Below are 23,461 nucleotides of genomic sequence, written 5' to 3' on the forward strand. Positions count from 1 at the left end.
GGTAAGTGTGTTCTTGTAGTTCTTGGATGTGTTTTTGTCGTCGTGCTGCCCTGCTGTGGGCTGGGGGAAACGGCTTTTCGTTCCATGTGTGCAAGTACATGAGGTGACATGACAAATCAAGTGTTCCTGATTCCCGAAAGGAATTTTCTGTTTCCACTCAGTAATTCCACTTCAGACAGACCCTCTCACAGCACACAGCAACACCAAACATGTTCCTTCATCTCACTGGAGACGTCGCCTCCGTCAGAGTTTATTCTGAAAGGCATTTTGCACAACCATTATTTCACAGACAATACAAATTACAAATCCAAACTCGTTACTGCTGTTTAGGAGGCTATGATAGCCCCTTTTAAACGGTCTCTGAGGGACTAATTCTCTTGACCCATCCGACACTGACAACAGATCAGGCCAGACTTGATTTCAAAATGTGTTTAGTTGCATGCAGATCAGGTAAGATGTACAGCGCTGTCCTGGAGTAACACTGGAGCTCTTACTGTAGCACTGCTTTCTCATCCCAGCTTGACAGTTTGCCAGATTAATGGTTGACATCAGCGCCAGTGGTGACAGACCAGTGCGCACACATGGAAAAAGACACGTGGCAGTCAATTCCAACAGCAGTTGCAGTTATAAGAACAAAGACAAAATATTATTGACATTATTTTAAGATTCGTGTGTGAAAGTGCCTCACTTCTCTGGCAGGCCTGTGTAGCGGAGGCCATGGAGCCAGGAAGGTTCTTAAGATATCTAATCACAAGTATTTGTAAAGTATTTGTAACACGTTGCCCAGGTATGAGATGTAAGCCACATATACAGTGGATTTTAACTCAAGGATGATGAGTAAGTGTTACTTGTGCATGCAGCATCATCGTCCGTTGTAGACGGGCTGTGTTAATCAGATGAAAACTAAAGATTCCCTGACTGGATGTGTGAACCAGAGTCTCAATATTGTTTCTTGATAGGCGACTTTTTCTCCGTTTGATTTTTTTCAAACATCTGAACATAGTTCAACGGAATCTGTGTCGTTGAAAAGCAAAATATTTCAGTTTAGTGAAGAAGGGCTGGTTCCTGGCTTTGTCTGACATCACTTGGGGCCCAGCATGTCACTGGGTTTGACCCACTGGTCGAACTGGTCCTCAGTGAGGTAGCCCAGCGCCACCGCCGTCGCCCTCAGCGTGGAGCCCTGCTTGTGGGCCGTCTTGGCTATGGTGGCCGCTTTGTCATAACCTGCAAAACACAAAGAAACGAATGAGTCAGAATGATACTTTACCCAGTCATAAGTACACACATTGTAAACAAGCATATTTTAAACTTGCAGATGGAAGTACTACTACAGGAAGTACTACTGTAGGAAGTACTACTGTAGGAAGTACTACTGCATTGAAGTGCTACTGTATTGAAGTGCTACTGTAGGAAGGGAATAATGATCACGTCCTTACATCATCATGTGTAAGTACGACATAACAGCGATGAGATGTGGCGATGACAGACTCATTTATACTGCATTTGTTAATATTCATAGTGTTTTTTCAGCCAGTTGTGGATGTAGTTAAAGATACATTTCATAAATCTGTTTTATACGTTAGTGCTGTCTGCTGCCCTCTAGTGGTGAGGAGGGGGAGGCTGCAAATCTGTGTAAAAAGGGAGGCCTTAGAGCCGTGTGTGCATATTTATTTATTTTAATTTGTGTGTTTGACTCGTGTTCAATTGTCAGTACTATAGTGACTTGCCGGCTGTTCCTGTGCTGCAAGTCAGGTCAAAGAAGAAACCATTAAGTCACGGGAGAAGCTGGGTCAGACTGTGGGATGAATGGCCCCAAAGTCACGTTTCTAGCATGCCCCCTAGTGGCAAAGCATCGGCAATTACAACCAACTGCACTGAACAGTGTGACATATATACTGTAAAGAACAAGCTTCAGCTTGTGATCACATATATTCTCAGCATATATCAAAATAAGTAAGCCCATGAATGTAGATAAATATCAATATGGAAAAAGATGGTAAAAACAAAAAAGTTGTCAGTATCAAAGACAGACGGTAAAAATCCAGCTAAGAAAATCACAGAAAGGTGAATCAGTTCATCTGGACACGTTTATTGAGAGGAACGTTTCATCCTCATCTAAGTGACCTCTTCAGTCTCACCTGACTGCAGGTACCCCACCCTTATAAACAATACAGTGACTGCAGGTACCCCCACCCTTATAAACAATACAGTGACTGCAGGTACCCCCACCCTTATAAACAATACAGTGACTGCAGGTACCCCCACCCTTATAAACAATACAGTGACTGCAGGTACCCCACCCTTATAAACAATACAGTGACTGCAGGTACCCCACCCTTATAAACAATACAGTGACTGCAGGTACCCCCACCCTTATAAACAATACAGTGACTGCAGGTACCCCACCCTTATAAACAATACAGTGACTGCAGGTACCCCATCCTTATAAACAATACAGTGACTGCAGGTACCCCACCCTTATAAACAATACAGTGACTGCAGGTACCCCCACCCTTATACACAATAGTGACTGCAGGTGTCCCCACCCTTATAAACAATACAGTGACTTCAGGTGTCCCCACCCTTATAAACAATAGTGACTGCAGGTGTCCCCACCCTTATAAACAGTACGGTGACTGCAGGTACCCCCACCCTTATAAACAATACAGTGACTGCAGGTACCCCACCCTTATAAACAATACAGTGGCTGCAGGTGTCCCCACCCAAATCCCAAACGCCCATGTCATGACTATACAACTAGTCACAGCAGCCACGGGAAACGTCATCAGGCATCAGAACTGTGATTTCTCCCAAGTTCACACAGAGATCAGCCCAGCACAGTGCATTACACATCCTCTTAAATGGACAAGATACAAACAAACAAGATGGACCCTTCCAACTTCCCAACAGTCATCATCATCATCAACGATTCCTAAAAACTTACAAGTGCCAGGAACAAGTACCACGTCAGTACTATGACACATTTTCACATGATAACTGTTGGTATGTACAGGTGACTGACCTTTTACGTTAACTCATTAACTCAGGCTTTTGTTCATTCTGCACCTTTAACCTGGAATATGTTGCAGAATGACTGGAAACTTACAGTTAATCTCACCGAGCCGTTTTAAATCCAAATTGAGAGTACTTGAAGCTGATTTCACAACATGTACTTGTTTTTTATAATCTGCTTTTAATTTACCTTTGTTCTAAATTCTTGGTCTTTTTTTATTTTGTGTTTTCAAATGTGTAATTTTGTATCTGTGCTTTCTAATTGCTGCTGCCTATCTTGGCCAGGTCTCCCTTGAAAAAGAGGTCTGTAATCTCAACAGGATCCTCCTGGTTAAATAAAGGTTAAATAAAAAAAATAGAAATTAGAAAACGTTTTTTATCCAAAACGACTTCCAAAAGAGTCATCACATTAATTCTAATATTGACAACTGGCATCATAGAGTGCAATACGCTAATCAGTATGCTAATTATGTGTGTGTTGGGTGTGTTTGGTGTAGGTGTGCCTCAGAGCATCAAGAAGTGGGGAATAGGAAAATCAAAGCACCACGTAGATGTACATCGCTGCAAGTCAGAAAATAGGTAAATTTTGCTGTCTGGTGTAATTAGAAAAGAGCTCAAGGGGTAGACACCAACAGTACTGTTGTTTAAGAAAATGCACACGCAATAGTGACAGCCTGCACCAATGCACACTCATAAAGTGCATCCAGAGACACTTTAAGGATTCACGTGGTCCTTGAGCAAGACCACTTTGAGGCCTTTCTCCAAGAGAACTAGAGCTTTGAGGCCTTTCTCCAAGAGAACTAGAGCTTTGAGGCCTTTCTCCAACAGAACTAGAGCTTTGGGGCCTTTCTCCAACAGAACTAGAGCTTTGGGGCCTTTCTCCAACAGAACTAGAGCTTTGAGGCCTTTCTCCAATAAAACTAGAGCTTTGAGGCCTTTCTCCAAGAGAACTAGAGCTTTGAGGCCTTTCTCCAACAGAACTAGAGCTTTGAGGCCTTTCTCCAAGAGAACTAGAGCTTTGAGGCCTTTCTCCAAGAGAACTAGAGCTTTGGGGCCTTTCTCCAACAGAACTAGAGCTTTGGGGCCTTTCTCCAACAGAACTAGAGCTTTGAGGCCTTTCTCCAACAAAACTAGAGCTTTGAGGCCTTTCTCCAACAAAACTAGAGCTTTGAGGCCTTTCTCCAAGAGAACTAGAGCTTTGAGGCCTTTCTCCAAGAGAACTAGAGCTTTGAGGCCTTTCTCCAACAGAACTAGAGCTTTGAGGCCTTTCTCCAACAGAACTAGAGCTTTGGGGCCTTTCTCCAACAGAACTAGAGCTTTGGGGCCTTTCTCCAACAGAACTAGAGCTTTGAGGCCTTTCTCCAATAAAACTAGAGCTTTGAGGCCTTTCTCCAAGAGAACTAGAGCTTTGAGGCCTTTCTCCAAGAGAACTAGAGCTTTGAGGCCTTTCTCCAACAGAACTAGAGCTTTGAGGCCTTTCTCCAAGAGAACTAGAGCTTTGAGGCCTTTCTCCAACAGAACTAGAGCTTTGGGGCCTTTCTCCAACAGAACTAGAGCTTTGAGGCCTTTCTCCAACAAAACTAGAGCTTTGAGGCCTTTCTCCAAGAGAACTAGAGCTTTGAGGCCTTTCTCCAAGAGAACTAGAGCTTTGAGGCCTTTCTCCAACAGAACTAGAGCTTTGAGGCCTTTCTCCAAGAGAACTAGAGCTTTGAGGCATTTCTCCAAGAGAACTAGAGCTTTGAGGCCTTTCTCCAACAGAACTAGAGCTTTGAGGCCTTTCTCCAAGAGAACTAGAGCTTTGAGGCCTTTCTCCAAGAGAACTAGAGCTTTGAGGCCTTTCTCCAAGAGAACTAGAGCTTTGAGGCCTTTCTCCAAGAGAACTAGAGCTTTGGGGCCTTTCTCCAAGAGAACTAGAGCTTTGGGGCCTTTCTCCAACAGAACTAGAGCTTTGGGGCCTTTCTCCAACAGAACTAGAGCTTTGAGGCCTTTCTCCAACAAAACTAGAGCTTTGAGGCCTTTCTCCAACAAAACTAGAGCTTTGAGGCCTTTCTCCAAGAGAACTAGAGCTTTGAGGCCTTTCTCCAAGAGAACTAGAGCTTTGAGGCCTTTCTCCAAGGACACCAATGAGTCTGCGGCTCTGATGCAAACCAGTTGCACCACGACAGGTTGAAAACCAAGAGCAGAAGATAATTCTGGATTGTTTTGTCAGTTATAGGAGTGGATGGGAGACCAGCCAGAAGAGCACTGGAGGGATGCAAGTAATGATGACAGAACTAGAGCTGGGCGGGATTTAAGTGGGAAAAATTCTCAAGGGTTCTTGTCATGTCAAGCTCATCCTCATTTTTTCCCCCTAAATTGCAAAGCTTATCAGACTGAGAAGCAAGTATTTTGAAAGCAATATTGTAATAGTTTGAATAAACCGACACTATACATTGTTCTTGTTTAGCCCTTATTGGCCAGTGAAATACAAAGACGAGATAGGATGACTGTTCATACAAGAGACTTAACGATCATAGCTGCAGGTCTATATATGAGGGTGGAGATGGCCTGCTTTATTCAGCATGAGGTTTAATACACATATTTATCTATTTCAGATGGCAACCATGATATTTAAAATGTGATAAGGTCATTGAGATAACATTTCATAAATGTGTTTTTAGAAAGGACAAATGTAGATGCTGCTGGAATCTAGTGGAGAATGTGATCTAGTCAGTGGGGAATTTTCATGCAAATTAATCACAAAATAAAAAGGCAACAACATATATTGTATTAAACTAAACATGGTGTGGAAAAAAAAGGAATAGGCCAAGCACTGAGTCTTGAGGCATGCCTGTTTTGAGACAGAATGGAGTGCAGTTGATTGCTTGTTGCTCAATGGAGCTTTTTTTGTTAGAAAGAGCAGTAACGAGACTGGCCGATAGTTCTTAGCCAAAGTAGGATCGAGTGATGGTTTATTTCCAATAGCAGGGTGACTTGAGCAAGGTTAAAGTGTTAAAAAATGAGAAACCCCAGATAACAGGAGTTCAAAATATGAGTCAAGGGGCGTCCGGGTAGCGTAGTGGTCTATTCCATTTCCTACCAACACGGGGATCGCCGGTTCGAATCCCCGTATTACCTCTGGCTTGGTCGGGCGTCCCTATAGACAAAACAGGCTGTGTCTGCGGGTGGGAAGCCAAATGTGGGTATGTGTCCTGGTCGCTGCACTAGCGCCTCCTCTGGTCGGTCAGGGCGCTGGAGAACGACGAGTTCCCGAACACTACACCGATCTACACCCACTATCCCTCGGGTAAGGGTGGCCTAATGAATGCCTTACCCCGTGGACGCTCTGGCCGTGACCGGTTACAGCGAGTCTGGGATACGAACCTCCCAGCCACATGACGAGCGGATTGCAAGAACGGTGGTTTATTCCGCTCGGCCACCAGAGCGGACAGGCATTTATTTTAAAGGCAGCTCTTTTGCGTATTTTGGATTATCAACTCGTAGTCGCGTATTTTGGTCTCAAAATGCGGACTGACTACGCAGAATGCATAGAGGTTGGCAGATGTTGTGTATTAAGAGCAGCAAAATCTTGAATATGATGAAGGCTCAACACGAACACAGAAGCCCATATGCAAACAGGGGAGAGAGAGAGAGAGAGGGAGAGAGATGGGGGGGGGGAGAGAGTAGAGGTTGCATCAGAAGGTAAAAGGGTAGGTGGAGTAGTGGTAGCAGGAGGGAGGGAAATGGTAAACTAGAAAAAGAAGCTGTTGAAGTGTACAGGGGCGTAACTGCAAGGTGTGAGGCAGTAGAGTTAGAAGTTTAGATAAGATCAAGTTTTTTACCTGCCCTGCAGGTGGCCGAGGTATTTAGAAGGGAATAGGTCAATGGGAGTCAGAAAGTGGGGGAAGTCAGAGGCTTGTGTATTGTCAAGGTAAATATTAAAATCACCCGAGGATAAATAATGGCATACCATCTTCAGCCAGTTGATGAAGCAATATATCGAACTCCTCAACAGAGTCTTTTAGCTGACCAGCGGTAAACAAAGAACCAAGAGCATCACTCAGTGCGTTTACATGCAAAGTTAAGTGGAGCTACGGTTACAGCTCGATTAGGCCATGAAATTGGACTACTGTCGTTGTCCCAGTATACAAGAACCAGGGGAGAATCCATTTATTGACAGAAGTATGTCCGACCCCGGTACGGCAGGTGGCGATATGCCCCCTTTCAGCTGGTTGCTATTGGATCTTCTTCCGGTTGATCTGTTGCATCACATGCCAAACAAGCGACAAACAAGTTAGCAAGTGGCAAGCAGGTTCCATGTGGAGCGGTGACAACACAGACAGCTTTACTGCACTGTACATTTCATACGTACTCCACACTTTACTTTTGGTACAAAGGAGATGCACGCTATCCCTGGTGCTTCGTCGAACTCTTCCGCCACTTTCTTAAATAGTTTGCCATTCCGCGTTCTTCTTCCATCCATGTACTTGAGGATATTCAGCTCCTTCAGCTGACACAACATAAAGTTTGTCTCGTCTGTCCAGAAATGCGTGGTTCTTGCTCTAGCACTCGCCATGTTGATACTGTTGACACTATGCTGTTTGACTTCTGGGTGAAAGACCGCCACGGGAACTATGGATCATGCACAGAACACCGAGGCCAGTTCAGGGCCGACTGAAGTGTATACATGCCAGAGTAAATCCATTCCCAACCGCATTATCTTGGTGTGAATGTCACTTCGAGACATTCGATTTAGTACGACTTCAGTCGGACTAACACGTTTACATGTATTTAAAAGTCCAGTTTTAGTCGCACTAACACAATAAATCCACTTTTTCTAACATCATGTAAACGTACTGACTGATTAAGTAAAGGGACAGCATGGTACTGAAAGGAGGTAAGGAAACTGCAGCACATTTCCAGGGGCATGTATAGAAATTGCATGACTTTTTAATTGTCACAATGCATAGAAGTGCAGCTGCATGTTTGTGTGTGCATGGATGCACGAGATATGCACAAAACTGCACACTGCTTCTGACTGTGAGGGTGCTTGCCTTGTTGTTCAGGACAGTACTCATCAGGACTTCAGACTGTGTGCATACCAATATGTGGGTTGAGTGCGGTGACCAGCATGAGAGATTCGTTCATCAGCTTATTGATTCTGTCCGTGTTGGCCTGGATGCCTACGACACAGTTCCTGGTGAAGGAGGCTGCAGCATCGCCGAGCAACTGTGCAGAATTCAACACGTTCTTTATCTGGGAAAGACAGACGACAATGGTAGAAGAACACAATCATGCAGCCCAGCAGAGCAGAATGGACTACAGCGAACACGCAGAACACAACTTCATTACATCACTGCTCTGTCCAGTGCAAAACAAGAAAACAATTCAGAGCCTTTCAAACAGGTATTTCAAAACATGAGCTGGGACACAAAAGACATTTGGTCATTGTTGAGAAACACACTTTGGGTTTTATGCATCTGCAATGCTTGAGAACATAAAGGCCCCATGTTTTCTGTGACAACAGTAGCAGGGTTTGCTGCTTGACAGAGGGACACCCCTAAATAAGCATTCCTCACATCATCAGCTTCACAAGTCTTGTACTTTCTGCCTTCATTGGCCCACAATGTTCCAGTTGAGTTCAAGACAAAACAAATTACTAGAGAACATTTCTGTTGCAGAAAAGCAAAAATAAAATTACAGCACCAATAACAAAGCTACAAATATTAACAGCATAATGCCAATAAAAGAGTAATTGCAATAATAATAATAATTATTATTATTATTATAATAATGGTTAGAACATAGTATCTGAACATAGCATGTAGACACTGCTGGCCATGACCAGGATGAGGAGAGTGCTTGATGTTCCGCTGGGGAGGATACTTGATGCTTTCATATATATATATATAAACACAGATACAGAGAAAAAAAGATTTAATACATTGCATTTAATACATTGATATTCCGTTCCTCATTAGTTGAGCACTTATAACACCATTGACGGTTTCGGGGAAAAAAAACGTGTGTATATATGTTTATATATATAATCCAGTGAGTCAAGTAAATTCTTTGAGACAATACAAGCTTGTTTCATGCCATAAGCAATCTATTTGACTCACTGGATTATTTTGCTCCTTATTTGTTGAGCACTTTCCCTACCATTGACTGTTTCTTTTAACAAAGTTTTATATATACATATATATATATATATCTATAGATACATAGATATAGATGCTAGCGGCACGGTGGCGCAGTGGTTTGTGCAGTCGCCTCACAGCAGGAAGGTCCTGGGTTTGAGCCCCGGGTAGTCAACTTTGGGGTTCATCCCGGGTCGTCCTCTGTGTGGAGTTTACATGTTCTCCCCGTGTCTGCGTGGGTTTCCTGTGAGTGTTCCGGTTTCCTCCCACAGTCCAAACACATGTAGGTCAGGTGAATCGGCCGTACTAAATTGTCCCTAGGTCTAATGTGTGTGTATGTAGGCCCCATGATGGTCTGGCAGTCTGTCCAGGGTGTCTCCCCACCTGCACCCAATTACTGCTGGGATGGGCTCCAGCATCCCCACGACCCTGAGAGCAGGATAAGCGATTTGGATAATGGATGGATGGATTTAAACTATTACCACTGTGGGATTTGAGGAGAGATGCTGGGTATATTGGGAGAAGGATGCTGAATATGGAGCTGCCAGGGAAGAGGAGAAGAGGAAGGCCAAAGAGGAGGTTTATGGATGTGGTGAGGGAGGACATGCAGGTGTGACAGAGGAAGATGCAGAGGAAAGGAAGAGATGGAAATGGATGATCCGCTGTGGCGCCCCCTAACGGGAGCAGTCGAAAGTAGTAATAGTAGTAGTAATAGCAGTAGTAACATAGGTATATAATATGTTACTGTTGGGGTTGTAACATAGGTATATAATATGTTACTATTGCAGTTGTAACATATGTTACTGTTGTGGTTGTAACATAGGTATATAATATGTTATTGCTGTGGTTATAACATAGGTATATAATATAATATGTTACTGTTGTGGTTGTAACATAGGTATATAATATGTTATTGCTGTGGTTATAACATAGGTATATAATATAATATGTTACTGTTGTGGTTGTAACATAGGTATATAATATGTTATTGCTGTGGTTATAACATAGGTATATAATATAATATGTTACTGTTGTGGTTGTAACATAGGTAGATATTATGTGACTGTTGTGGTTGTAACATAGGTATATATTATGTTACTGTTGTGGTTGTAACATAAAATATGTTTTTGTTGTGGTTGTAACATAGGTATATAATATGTTACTGTTGTGGTTGTAACATAGGTATATAATGTAATATGTTACTGTTGTGGTTGTAACATAGGTATATAATATGTTACTGTTGTAGTTGTAACGAAAGGTACACTACCGTTCAAAAGTTTGGGATCACCCAAACAATTTTGTGTTTTCCATGAAAAGTCACACTTATTCACCACCATATGTTGTGAAATGAATAGAAAATAGAGTCAAGACATTGACAAGGTTAGAAATAATGATTTGTATTTGAAATAAGATTTTTTTTACATCAAACTTTGCTTTCGTCAAAGAATCCTCCATTTGCAGCAATTACAGCATTGCAGACCTTTGGCATTCTAGCTGTTAATTTGTTGAGGTAATCTGGAGAAATTGCACCCCACGCTTCCAGAAGCAGCTCCCACAAGTTGGATTGGTTGGATGGGCACTTCTTTGAGCAGATTGAGTTTCTGGAGCATCACATTTGTGGGGTCAATTAAACGCTCAAAATGGCCAGAAAAAGAGAACTTTCATCTGAAACTCGACAGTCTATTCTTGTTCTTAGAAATGAAGGCTATTCCATGCGAGAAATTGCTAAGAAATTGAAGATTTCCTACACCGGTGTGTACTACTCCCTTCAGAGGACAGCACAAACAGGCTCTAACCAGAGTAGAAAAAGAAGTGGGAGGCCGCGTTGCACAACTGAGCAAGAAGATAAGTACATTAGAGTCTCTAGTTTGAGAAACAGACGCCTCACAGGTCCCCAACTGGCATCTTCATTAAATAGTACCTGTTAGAGCCTGTTTGTGCTGTCCTCTGAAGGGAGTAGTACACACCGGTGTAGGAAATCTTCAATTTCTTAGCAATTTCTCGCATGGAATAGCCTTCATTTCTAAGAACAAGAATAGACTGTCGAGTTTCAGATGAAAGTTCTCTTTTTCTGGCCATTTTGAGCGTTTAATTGACCCCACAAATGTGATGCTCCAGAAACTCAATCTGCTCAAAGAAGTGCCCATCCAACCAATCCAACTTGTGGGAGCTGCTTCTGGAAGCGTGGGGTGCAATTTCTCCAGATTACCTCAACAAATTAACAGCTAGAATGCCAAAGGTCTGCAATGCTGTAATTGCTGCAAATGGAGGATTCTTTGACGAAAGCAAAGTTTGATGTAAAAAAAATCTTATTTCAAATACAAATCATTATTTCTAACCTTGTCAATGTCTTGACTCTATTTTCTATTCATTTCACAACATATGGTGGTGAATAAGTGTGACTTTTCATGGAAAACACAAAATTGTTTGGGTGATCCCAAACTTTTGAACGGTAGTGTATATAATATGTTACTGTTGTAGTTGTAACAAAGGTATATAATGTTATTGCTGTGGTTGTAACATAGGTATATAATATAATATGTTACTGTTGTAGTTGTAACATAGGTATATATTATGTTACTGTTGTGGTTGTAACATAGGTATATATTATGTTACTGTTGTGGTTGTAACATAAAATATGTTTTTGTTGTGGTTGTAACATAGGTATATAATATGTTACTGTTGTGGTTGTAACATAGGTATATATTATGTTACTGTTGTGGTTGTAACATAAAATATGTTTTTGTTGTGGTTGTAACATAGGTATATAATATGTTACTGTTGTGGTTGTAACATAGGTATATAATGTAATATGTTACTGTTGTGGTTGTAACATAGGTATATAATATGTTACTGTTGTAGTTGTAACGAAAGGTATATAATATGTTACTGTTGTAGTTGTAACAAAGGTATATAATATGTTACTGTTGTGGTTGTAACATAGGTATATAATATGTTACTGTTGTAGTTGTAACAAAGGTATATAATATGTTACTGTTGTAGTTGTAACAAAGGTATATAATATGTTATTGCTGTGGTTGTAACATAGGTATATAATATAATATGTTACTGTTGTGTTTGTAACATAGGTATATAATATTTTACTGTTGTGATTGTAACACAGGTATAAAATATGTTACCGTTGCAGTTGTAACATATGTTACTGTTGTGGTTGTAACATAGGTATATAATGTAATATGTTACTGTTGTGGTTGTGCAGCTCTTCCTTCTACAGATCTCCTTTGTTTATACCTCGTAGCAAAAAAACCGAGGTGGCATGATTTACCCTTGTTGACGCTGGACGTGGAAGGGCTGCGTGGTGGGCGGAGACATGTGACTTGCAGCCAGACCATTCACACTGGAGGCTTCTTGAAAGGTTGAAGTTGAAGGAAAAGATGAAGCTCAAGATGTCAATAAAAACTGTGGTTTGCTTTGTTATTGTATTTATTTATCCATCCATCCATTATCTGAACCGCTTATCCTACTCTCAGGGTCACGGGGATGCTGGAGCCTATCCCAGCAGTCACTGGGCAGCAGGTGAGGAGACACCCTGGGCAGGCCGCAGGGCCATCACAGGGCTGACTGACACACACACACAGACACACACACACACACCTAGGGACAATGTAGTATGGCCGATTCACCTGACCTACATGTCTTTGGACTGTGGGAGGAAACCGGAGCCCCCGGAGGAAACCCACACAGACACAGGAGGAACATGCAACAGAGGACGACCCGGGACGACCCCCAAGGTTGGACTACCCCGACTTCCCCGAGGCTCGAACCCAGGACCTTCTTGCTGTGAGGCGACCACGCTAACCACTGCGCCACCTAATTGTATTCTTACAATGAAATTTGTTGTCTGCATTTAACCCATCCTGCAGCACCCGGAGACCAACTCCAGTTCTTCTTTCCTTTGCCTTGCTCAGAGGCACAGACAGGAGTATCAACCCTAACATGCATGCCTTTTTGATGGTGGGAGGAAACCCACACAGATACGGGCAGAACATGCAAACTCCACACAGACAGGACCTGGGACGGCCTGGGAGACGTTTTATGCTTGTGCTACACAACTATCAACCTCCGTAGCACCAGTGCTATGAGCAAAAACAGTTAACGTACAGCCCTGCTTACCATCATGGGTTTGAAGACATTGAGCTCAAAATGTCCATTGCTGCCTCCAATGGTGACTGCTACATGGTTCCCCATCACCTGGGCCGCCACCATGGTCATCGCCTCACACTGGGTGGGGTTGACCTTGCCTATGTGTGTGGATAAAGACAAGTAGTACACATACATCCTACATATGGATTTCATACTACCTGAAAGCCACTGCCAGGGCCATCAATAGGGAAATTCAGACAAACTTGGAAGCCATCAACCCATATTATACCCCGTTTGTCCCTGATCTTTACTGAGCAGTGTTTTGATAAAATAATGATAATAATTAGGGAACTAGAACCCCGCCACTGAGGACACACGAGCCAGTGCATTGCTAGTGTCGGCGTGGCGGATATGCAAGGCATTGCAACAAGTGCCCAGTGAATAAAAGGTTTGTGTGAATGTGTGTAATCTCTAATAGTCTATAATATTCTACAAACCCCCGTTCCAATGAAGTTGGGACGTTGTGTAAAACGTGAATAAAAACAGAACACAATGATTTGCAAATCCTTTTCCACCTATATTCAAGTGAATACACTAGAAAGACAGGATATTTAATGTTCAAACTGATAAACTTTATTATTGTTTTTTGCAAATATTCACTCATTTTGAATTTGATGCCTGCAACACGCCCCAAAGAAGCTGGGACAGGGGCAACAAAAGACTGGGAAAGTTGAGGAATGCTCAAAAACCACCTGTCTGGAACATTCCACAGGGGGACAGGTTAACTGGAAACAGGGGAGTGTCCTGATTGGGTATAAAAGGAGCATCCCCGAAAGGCTCAGTCGTTCCCAAGCAAGGATGGGGCGAGGTTCACCACTTTGTGAACAACTGCGTGAGCAAATAGTCCAACAGTTTAAGAACAACGTTTCTCAACGTACAACTGCAAGGAATTTAGGGATTTCATCATCTCCAGTCCATAATATCATCACAAGATTCAGAGAATCCGGAGAAATCTCTGCACGTAAGCGGCAAGGCCCAAAACCAACATTGGATGCCTGTGACCTTCGACCCCTCAGGCGGCACTGCATTAAAAACCGACATCATTGTGTAAAGGATATGACCACGTGGGCTCAGGGGCACTTGGGAAAACCATCGTCAGTTAACACAGTTGGTCGCTACATCTACAAGTGCAAGTTAAAACTCTACCATGCAAAGCCAAAGCCAGATATCAACACCACCCAGAAACACCGCCCGCCGGCTTCTCTGGCCCGAGCTCATCTGAGATGGACTGACGCAAAGTGGACAAGTGTGCTGTGGTCTGACGAGTCCACATTTCACATTGTTTTTGGAAATCATGGACGTCGTGTCCTCCAGGCTAAAGAGGAAAAGGACCGTCCAGATTGTTATCAGCACAAAGTCCAAAAGCCAGCATCTGTGGTGGTATGGGGGGGGGGGGGGGGTGTTAGTGCCCATGGCATCATGGGTAACTTGCACATCTGGGAAGGCCCCATTAATGCTGAAAGGTACATACAGGTTTTGGAGCAACATATGCTGCCATCCAAGCGACGTCTTTTTCAGGGACATCCCTGCTTATTTCAGCAAGACAATGCCGAGCTCCATTCTGCACGTGTTCCTACAGCGGGGCTTCGTAGTAAAAGAGTGCGGGTACTGGACTGGCCTGCCTGCAGTCCAGACCTGTCCCCCATTGAACATGTGTGGTGCATTATGAAGCGCAAAATACGACAACGGAGACCCCGGACTGTTGAGCAACTGAAGTCGTACATCAAGCAAGGATGGGAAAGAATTCCACCTACAAAGCTTCAACATGTAGTGTCCTCAGTTCCCAAACGCTTATTGAGTGTTGTTAAAAGGAAAGGTGGTGTAACACAGTGGTGAACATGCCCCCGTCCCAGCTTCTTTGGAACGTGTTGCAGGCATCACATTCAAAATGAGTGAACATTTGCAAAAAACAATAAAGTTTATCAGTCTGAACATTAAATATCTTGTCTTTGTAGTGTATTCAGCTGAATATAGGTGGAAAAGGATTTGCAAATCATTGTATTCTGTTTTTATTTACGTTTTACACAACGTCCCAACTTCATTGGAATTGGGGTTTGTAGAATATTAGAGAATATTATAGACTATTAGAGATAAGAGATATTAGAGAATATTAGAGAACATTATAGAATATTAGAGAATATTATATAGCATTAGATAATATTAGATATAGAATATTATAGAATATTAGAGATATAGAATATTAGAGAATATTATATAGCATTAGATAATATTAGATATAGAATATTATAGAATATTAGAGATATAGAATATTAGAGAATATTATATAGCATTAGATAATATTAGATATAGAATATTATAGAATATTAGAGATATAGAATATTAGAGAATATTATATAGCATTAGATAATATTAGATATAGAATATTATAGAATATTAGAGATATTAGACAATATTAGAGAATATTATGGAATATTGGATATTATAGAATATTATAAACAAGTACTATTACTTTCGGCTGCTCCCGTTAGGGGGCATCACAGCGGATCATCCGTTTCCATCTCTTCCTGTCCTCTGCATCTTCCTCTGTCACACCAGCTACTTGCATGTCCTCCCTCACCACATCCATAAACCTCCTCTTTGGCCTTCCTCTTCTCCTCTTCCCTGGCAGCTCCATATTCAGCATCCTTCTCCCAATATACCCAGCATCTCTCCTCCACACATGTCCAAACCATCTCAATCTTGTCTCTCTTGCTTTGTCTGCAAACCGTCCAACCTGAGCTGTCCCTCTGATATACTCGTTCCTAATCCTGTCCTTCTTCATCACTCCCAGTGAAAATCTTATCATCTTCATCTCTGCCACCTCCACCTCCAGCTCCACCTCCTGTCTTTTCATCAGTGCCACTGTCTCCAAACCATATAACAGTGTTACTCTTTACGCGGCTCGTGAGACTTTGTTTTGCGCCTCATATAGATCCACTGATAACAATAAGAACACAGCTATAACTTAGTTCTGTAGGTTCCGTTTGTGTCCTGTTTTAGCACATTGAAATGAATTATCCAGCAAATGGCAGCATACTGAAGATACGTCAAAGAACGTAGGCTACGTAACAGCGTGGGATCATGGGTAGACGTATAGCCTATGCGTGTAGCTTTGTATTTGCGAAACATTTTTTTCATGTTGATAATGCTTATGTATAATTGCATACATGCATACATAAGATGGGTTCCACTCCCAGCCTTACAAACTCACAAACAAGTATTATATATTTTCATAATGCAATATAATTATTAATTGAAAATAAAAAGAGATCTAAGGATGGAAAGCATGGTACTATATTTTTTTAAACATACACAAAGAAGGTAAATATCTTGAGAGTGATAATAAAAAAAACACCCGAGTTACATATCTGCAATCTCTGTGACTCTTTGAGGAATGGTCTTACTCATAAGTGGCTCTCCTAAGAAAATTAGTGAGTACCACTGCCATATAACTTAGCTGGTCTCACAACCATCTTGTAAACCTTCCCTTTAACTCTTGCTGGTACCCTTCTGTCACACATCACTCCCGACACTCTTCTCCACCCACTCCACCCTGCCTGCACTCTCTTCTTCACCTCTCTACTGCACTCCTCGTTACTTTGGACAGTTGACCCCAAGTATCTAAACTCATACGCCTTCATCACCTCCACTCCTTGCATCCTCAACATTCCACTGTCCTCCCTCTCATTCACGCATAGGTATTCCATCTTGCTCCTACTGACTTTCATTCCTCTTCTCTCCAGTGCATACCTCCACCTCTCCAGGCTCTCCTCCACCTGCTCCCTACTCTCACTACACATCACAATGTCATCCACGAACATCATCGTCCATGGAGACTCCTTTCTGATCTTGTCCCTCAACCTGTCCATCACCATTGCAAACAAGAAAGGGCTCAGAGCCGATCCTTGATGTAATCCCACCTCCACCTTGAACCCATCTGTCATTCCAACCACACACCTCACCACTGTCACACTGCCCTCATACATATCCTGCACCACTCCTACATACTTCTCTGCAACTCCTGACTTCCTCATACAATACCACACCTCCTCTCTCGGCACCCTGTCGTATGCTTTCTCTAAATCTACAAAGACACAATGTAACTCCTTCTGGCCTCCTCTATACTTCTCCATCAACATTCTCAACACAAACATCGCATCTGTGGTGCTCTTTCGTGGCATGAAACCATACTGCTGCTGCTGATCATCACCTCTCCTCTTAACCTAGCTTCTATTACTCTTTCCCAAATCTTCATGCTGTGGCTGATCAACTTTATACCTCTGTAGTTGCTACAGTTCTGCACATCACCCTTGTTCTTGAAAATCTGTACCAGTATGCTTCTTCTCCACTCCTCAGGCATCCTCTCACTTTCCAGGATTGTGTTAAACAATCTAGTTAAAAACCCCACTGCCATCTCTCCTAAACATCTCCATGCCTCCACAGTATGTCATCAGGACCAACTGCCTTTCACTCTTCATCCTCTTCATAGCTGCCCTCACTTCCTCCTTGCTAATCCACTGAACTTCCTGATTCACTACCCCTACATCATCCAACCTTCTCTCTCTCTCTCATTTTCTTCATTCATCAGCCCCTCAAAGTACTCCTTCCTCCTTCTCACTATTAGAGCACTATTAGATAAACTATCTATTAGATATCTAAACTATTAGATAATATTAGAGATATTAGAGAATATTAGAGAATAAGTGTCTCAAGATAAACAGTTTGTTGGTGCTAATTCACCGCTCATGTGCCAGGGGCGTAACAAGATGACGTCATTAAAAGCACGCCAGTCAAACAACAAACAGTGGAAAACGACGTGGAAATACTGATGAAATATGACATTTCTGTTAGTTTCATCCAGCTGTTTTTATACAAATGAATGGAAACGATTCTAACCATTACGCAAAATGATCGCGGTCAGGTCAAATAATCGCAATCAGGCGATTATGTAGTAACTGTGACAGCTGCACTACTGACAGGGAGAGGGCTAGAGGGATAATAGCAAGGTTTACTAACTACTTAGTGAGAATGGAAGAGAGCGGGAATGTGTGGTGTGCATGTGTAGCTACCTGCACTCAGTGACGGAGCCACTCCCTCACAATGTCTTTTTTTTCTTTTATAGAAAATTGTAACATTGACTTGATTTTTTTGGTATGTCAACAGAAAAAATTTTACTGCAGGAGAAAAGGACTGTAGAATGTGACCAAATGGTTTCACTGTGGAGCCCTGCCTGGGTGTATATTAGTATTTCAACTGAAAAGGATCAGTCAAGTGACATAGTTATGAATAGAGTCTAAACCTTGATGACTGTATAAGCCAAATAAGCCAAAACATTTCCCTGCCAACCTGGCATTATGCTGCTTCCTGGTTCGTTCTCAGGTAAGATGAGTTCTCCCAGGCCAGAACGGGGTCCAGATCCAAGAAAGCGAATATCGTTGGCAATTTTCATCATGCTGACAGCCACTGTGTTCAATGCTCCACTCAGTTCCACAAGGGCATCGTGGGCTGCCAGAGCCTCAAACTTGTTGGGAGCAGTCACAAAGGGCAGACCTAGAGGAAATATCAAAATGATAAAGGTTATTGTGAAGCCATGATGATTGTGGTGTCTTGGTGTTTAAAGTATTGTTAGCTATTCTGATTCTGAAAAAAAGGCATGTTTTTGTGATTTAAAAAAAATTCTCTCATCTCATCATCAGCCACTTCTCTGGGGTCGGGTCACGGTGGCAGCAAGCTAAGTAGGGCACTCCAGACTTCCCTCTCCCCAACAATGCCCTCCAGCTCCTCCTGGGGGATCCCAAGGTGTTCCCAGGCCAGATTGGACATGAAGTCCCTCCAGCGAGTTCTGGGTCTACCCCGGGGTCTCCTCCCAGTTGGATGTGCCCGGAAACCTCTAAAGAAAGGCACCCAGGAGGCATCCTAATCAGATGCCAAAACCACCTCAACTGGCTCTTTTCAACACGAAGGAGCAGCCGCTCTACTCTGAGCTCCCTCCAGGTGTCCAACTCCTCACCCTATCTCTAAGGCTGAGCTCGGACACCATACGGAGGAAACTCATTTCTGACGCTTGTATCTGCGATTTCACCCTTTCGGTCACTACCCAAAGCTCATAACCATAGGTGAGGGTTGGAATGAAGATTGACTAATAAATTGAGAGCTTTGCCTTACAGCTCAGCTCCCTCTTCACCACAACAGTCCGGTACGACATCCGCATTACTGCACGTATCCACCTGTCAATCTCCCGCTCCATCCCACCTTCACCTGTGAACAAGACCCCAAGATACTTGAACTCCTTCACTTGAGGCAACAACTCATCCCCAACCCAGAGGGAGCAATCCCACCATTTTCTGGTAGAGAACCATGGCCTCAGACTTGGAGGTGCTGACTCTCATCCCGGCCATTTCACAATCAGCTGCAAACCACCAGTGTGCGCTGGAGGTCGCGTTCTGATGAAGCCAACAAAACCACATCATATGCGAAGAGCAGCGATGTAATTCTGAGGTTCCCAAAATGGACACACTCCTCACCTTAGCTGTGCCTTGAGATCCTGCCCATGAATATCACAAACAGAATCAAAGAAAAGGGACAACCTTAGTGGAGTTCGACACCCACCGAAAATGTGTTTGATTTTATGCTGAGAATACGGCCACAGCTCTCACTTTGGTTATACAAGGACCAGATGGCTTGTAACAACTGCCCCGGTATCCCATACTCCCGCAGTACCCCCCACAGAGTGCCCGGGGTACATGGTCATACGCCTTCTCTAAGTCCACATGTAGACTGACTGGTCAAACTCCCATGCCCCCCCCCTCAGCGATTCCGCAAGGATAAAGAGGTGGTCCACTGTTCCATGGCCAGGACGGAATCCACATTGCTCCTCCTGGATCTGAGGTTCGACAATTGGTCGGAGCCTCCTTTCCAGCACCCTATAGTAGACTGTCCCAGGGAGGCTGAGCAGTGTGATGGCGCGATAATTGGAGTACACCCTCTGGTCCCTTTTTTAAAATATGGGAACCACCACCAAAGTCTGCTACTCCACAGGTACTATCCCCGACCTCCATGTGACACTGAAGAGGCGTGTCAACCAAGACAGCCCAACAATGTTCAGAGCCTTCAGCATCTCAGGGTGAATCTCATCCATACCCGGCACCTTGCCACCGAGGAACTTCTTAACTACCTCAGAGACCTCTGCCAGGGATATGGGTGGGGCTTCCCCTGAGTCTTTAGACTCTACCTCCTCCACTGAAGATGTGTTAGCCAGGTTCAGGAGCTCCCCAAAGTGTTTTTCCACTGCTTGACAACATCCCCAGTCCAGGTCAGCAGTTCCCCTCCCCGGCTGAACACAGCCTGAGTCAAGCCCTGCTTCCCCTTCCTGAGTCGCCAGATGGTTTGCAAGAACTTCCTTGAGGCCAACTGAAAGTCTTCCTCCATAGCCTCGCCGAACTCCTCCAGGAACTGTGGAACCATGGAGAAAGGCTGGAATTGACCTTTTTCAACTGAAAGGCAAAGACTACTTGCTAGTTATGGACTATCGTTCCGGTTACCTAGAAGTTGCGTTGTTATCAGACATAACGGCAGCATAGGTAATTGCACACACAAAAATGTGCATGTTATGGAAATTCCATGACTGTAATAAGCGACAATGGATTGCAATCCAGCAGTCAATGCTTTAAAGACTTAACGGAAAATTACAGGTTTGAACACATAACATAAGCCATCTCTACCTGCAATCCAATGGTTTAGCAGAGAAAGGAGAACAAATTTTGAAACCTATCCTGAAAAAAGCCAGTGAAATCGGAAAAGACACTCACCTGGCTATTCTCAAATACTGAGCATCACCTATGGAGAATTAATTTTCACCAGTAGAAATGCTCATTTCATTCAATAGTACATTTTATAGAAAGATACATTCAGTCTCCCAAAACCATGTGGAAAACTGTGTTGTTGTCTGGTGAGCCCAAGGCTGAACTTTTTGGCCATGATTCCAAAAGGTATGTTTGGCACAACAAAAAAAAAACAAAAAAAACAGCACATCACCAGAAGAACACCATATCCACTGTGAAGCATGGTGGTGGCAGCATCAGGCATTAGAGCTGCTTTTCTTCAGCCAGAACTGGTGCTTTAGTCAAGGTGGAGGGAATCATATATACATAGCTCCAAATACCATTTGATTTTGGTGCAAAACCTTCAGGCGTCTCTTAGAAAGCTGAAGATGAAGAGGAATTTCACCTTTCAGCACACCAACGACCCAAAGCATACATTCAAATCAACAAAGAAATGGCTTCAGAAGATCAACATTTTGCAATGGCCCAGCCAGAGCCCAGACCTGAATCCAATTGAAAATCTGTAGGGTGACCCGAAGAAGCCTGTGCACGGGAGATGGACGGATCTAGAATGTTTTTGCAAGGAAAATATTGCCAAGTCAACATGTGCCAAGCTAATACAGTCCTACCCAAAAAGGCTGAGTGCTGTAACAAAATCAAAGGGTGCTTCAACAAAGTATTAGTTTAGGGGCATGCACACTTAGACAACCATGTTATTTTATTTTGTTTTTTCCCTAAAAAGATATGTTTGTTTTTCACTTGAATTTTCTAGGTTGCAATTGCACATTAAAGGTGGAAAAAGTTCTGACATGACTTATTTTGGTTTCGTTGTTTTACATAAAAAAACCCTGTCATTTTAACTGGGGTGTATAGACTTTTTATATCCACTGTATGTTATTTGGTGGCATGTTCAGCAAAAGGTACTATATGATCACAACTACTTTAACATTTGATTGGTCAAGGCAAAATTGAGTTTTTCTTTTCTACTAGTCAAGTTAGCCTGAAAAACAGTGAAAATGATGGGTGAACTTAAGGCAAAAGGCACCATGTAAACACATGCCAAGCAGACAAGAAAAAAACGTGGCTTGTGGTGGTTGAGCCCCGCCGTCACATAACAACACTGTATTTCGGTATTTGTACACCTCAGCTTACCAGTAATGGATTCAACAGTGGCCGCTACTTTCTCAGCAAAGCCGATGCGGGTATTGAGTCCTGTGCCAACTGCAGTACCACCTGCGGCCAGCTGATACACCCTCGGCATTGCTGCCTTCATTCGCTCTATACCGTACTTCACTTGTTGAACATACCCACTGAATTCCTATACACCAACACACAAAAAATAACATTGTTAAGTCAAGAAGAGAAATAACTACATATGAAGTGTTACAAAGTAGACCGGGTGCATATGGTTGTACTGTTACAAAGCAGACAGGGTTCATTCGGTTGTACTGTTACAAAGTAGACAGGGTGTATATGGTTGTACTGTTACAAAGTAGACAGGGTGTATACGGTTGTACTGTATGCAGATGATAACAGAATATGATACATCATGTAACTTTGTGCAAGCCCAGTATTACCAACACAATCTATGAAACCTTCACAAGGCTGCTTGACCTAATTTAACTTGTCTTTGGGGGTAGTTCACATCAATTTCCGCCCATTACATTTGATAACAAAAGCCCTGAATAACAAGTAATTACATCCCTCATAGACATGAAAACCTGACCTTTCAGTGATTGGAACAGGCATAAGCAAAGTCTTTTCTTAAAGAGAGCCGAAGAAGACAACTCCCGATCTAAAAACAACTACAGGAAAAGGACTGATTTTTTTTTGTTTTGATTTTTTCCCCTTTTTCTCTTGAATTGTACTTGGCCAATTGCCCTTTTTTCTGAGCCATCCCAGTCTCTGCTCCATCCCCTCTGCCAATCTGGAGAGAGCTGCAGACTACCATATATCTCCTCCAATACGTGTGGAGTTACCGGCCACTTCTTTTCACCTGACAGTGAGGAGTTTCGCCAGGGGGACGTAGTGCATGGGAGGATCACACTATTCCCCCCAGTTCCCCCTGAACAGGCACACCAAATGACCAGAGGAGGCGCTAGTGCAGCGACCAGGACACATACCCACATCCAGCTTTCCTCCAGCAGACACGGCCAATTGTGTCTGTAGAGACACCTTACCAGGTCGAGGTAACACGGGGATTCGAACCGGAGAGCCCTGTGTTGGTAGGCAACGGAATAGACCACTACGCTACCTGGATGCCCAGGGTTGATTTTTTTTTCATTTTGAGATACTTTATTGATCCGCATAGGGAAATTACGTTCTGCATTTAAGCCATCCTAGCTG

General features: G+C 43.0%; 1 protein-coding gene across 2 annotated transcripts in view; it reads right to left on the reverse strand.

The window, feature by feature from the left end:
* Positions 1-212: 212 nt before the first annotated feature.
* The window catches only part of fh (fumarate hydratase), a 38,051-nt gene continuing 14,802 nt past the window's right edge, over positions 213-23,461 (reverse strand). For both annotated transcript variants that reach the window (XM_056297081.1, XM_056297080.1), the window contains 5 exons: positions 22,268-22,433; positions 18,642-18,845; positions 13,266-13,393; positions 8,094-8,247; positions 213-1,224 (listed from right to left, as the gene is read on the reverse strand). In XM_056297081.1, the coding sequence (XP_056153056.1) occupies positions 1,082-1,224; positions 8,094-8,247; positions 13,266-13,393; positions 18,642-18,845; positions 22,268-22,433 (795 nt within the window). In that variant the 3' untranslated portion in view covers positions 213-1,081. The remainder of the gene's footprint in view (positions 1,225-8,093; positions 8,248-13,265; positions 13,394-18,641; positions 18,846-22,267; positions 22,434-23,461) is intronic.

This window comes from Lampris incognitus, chromosome 17, assembly GCF_029633865.1.
Source record: "Lampris incognitus isolate fLamInc1 chromosome 17, fLamInc1.hap2, whole genome shotgun sequence".
Lineage (NCBI taxonomy): Eukaryota > Metazoa > Chordata > Actinopteri > Lampriformes > Lampridae > Lampris > Lampris incognitus.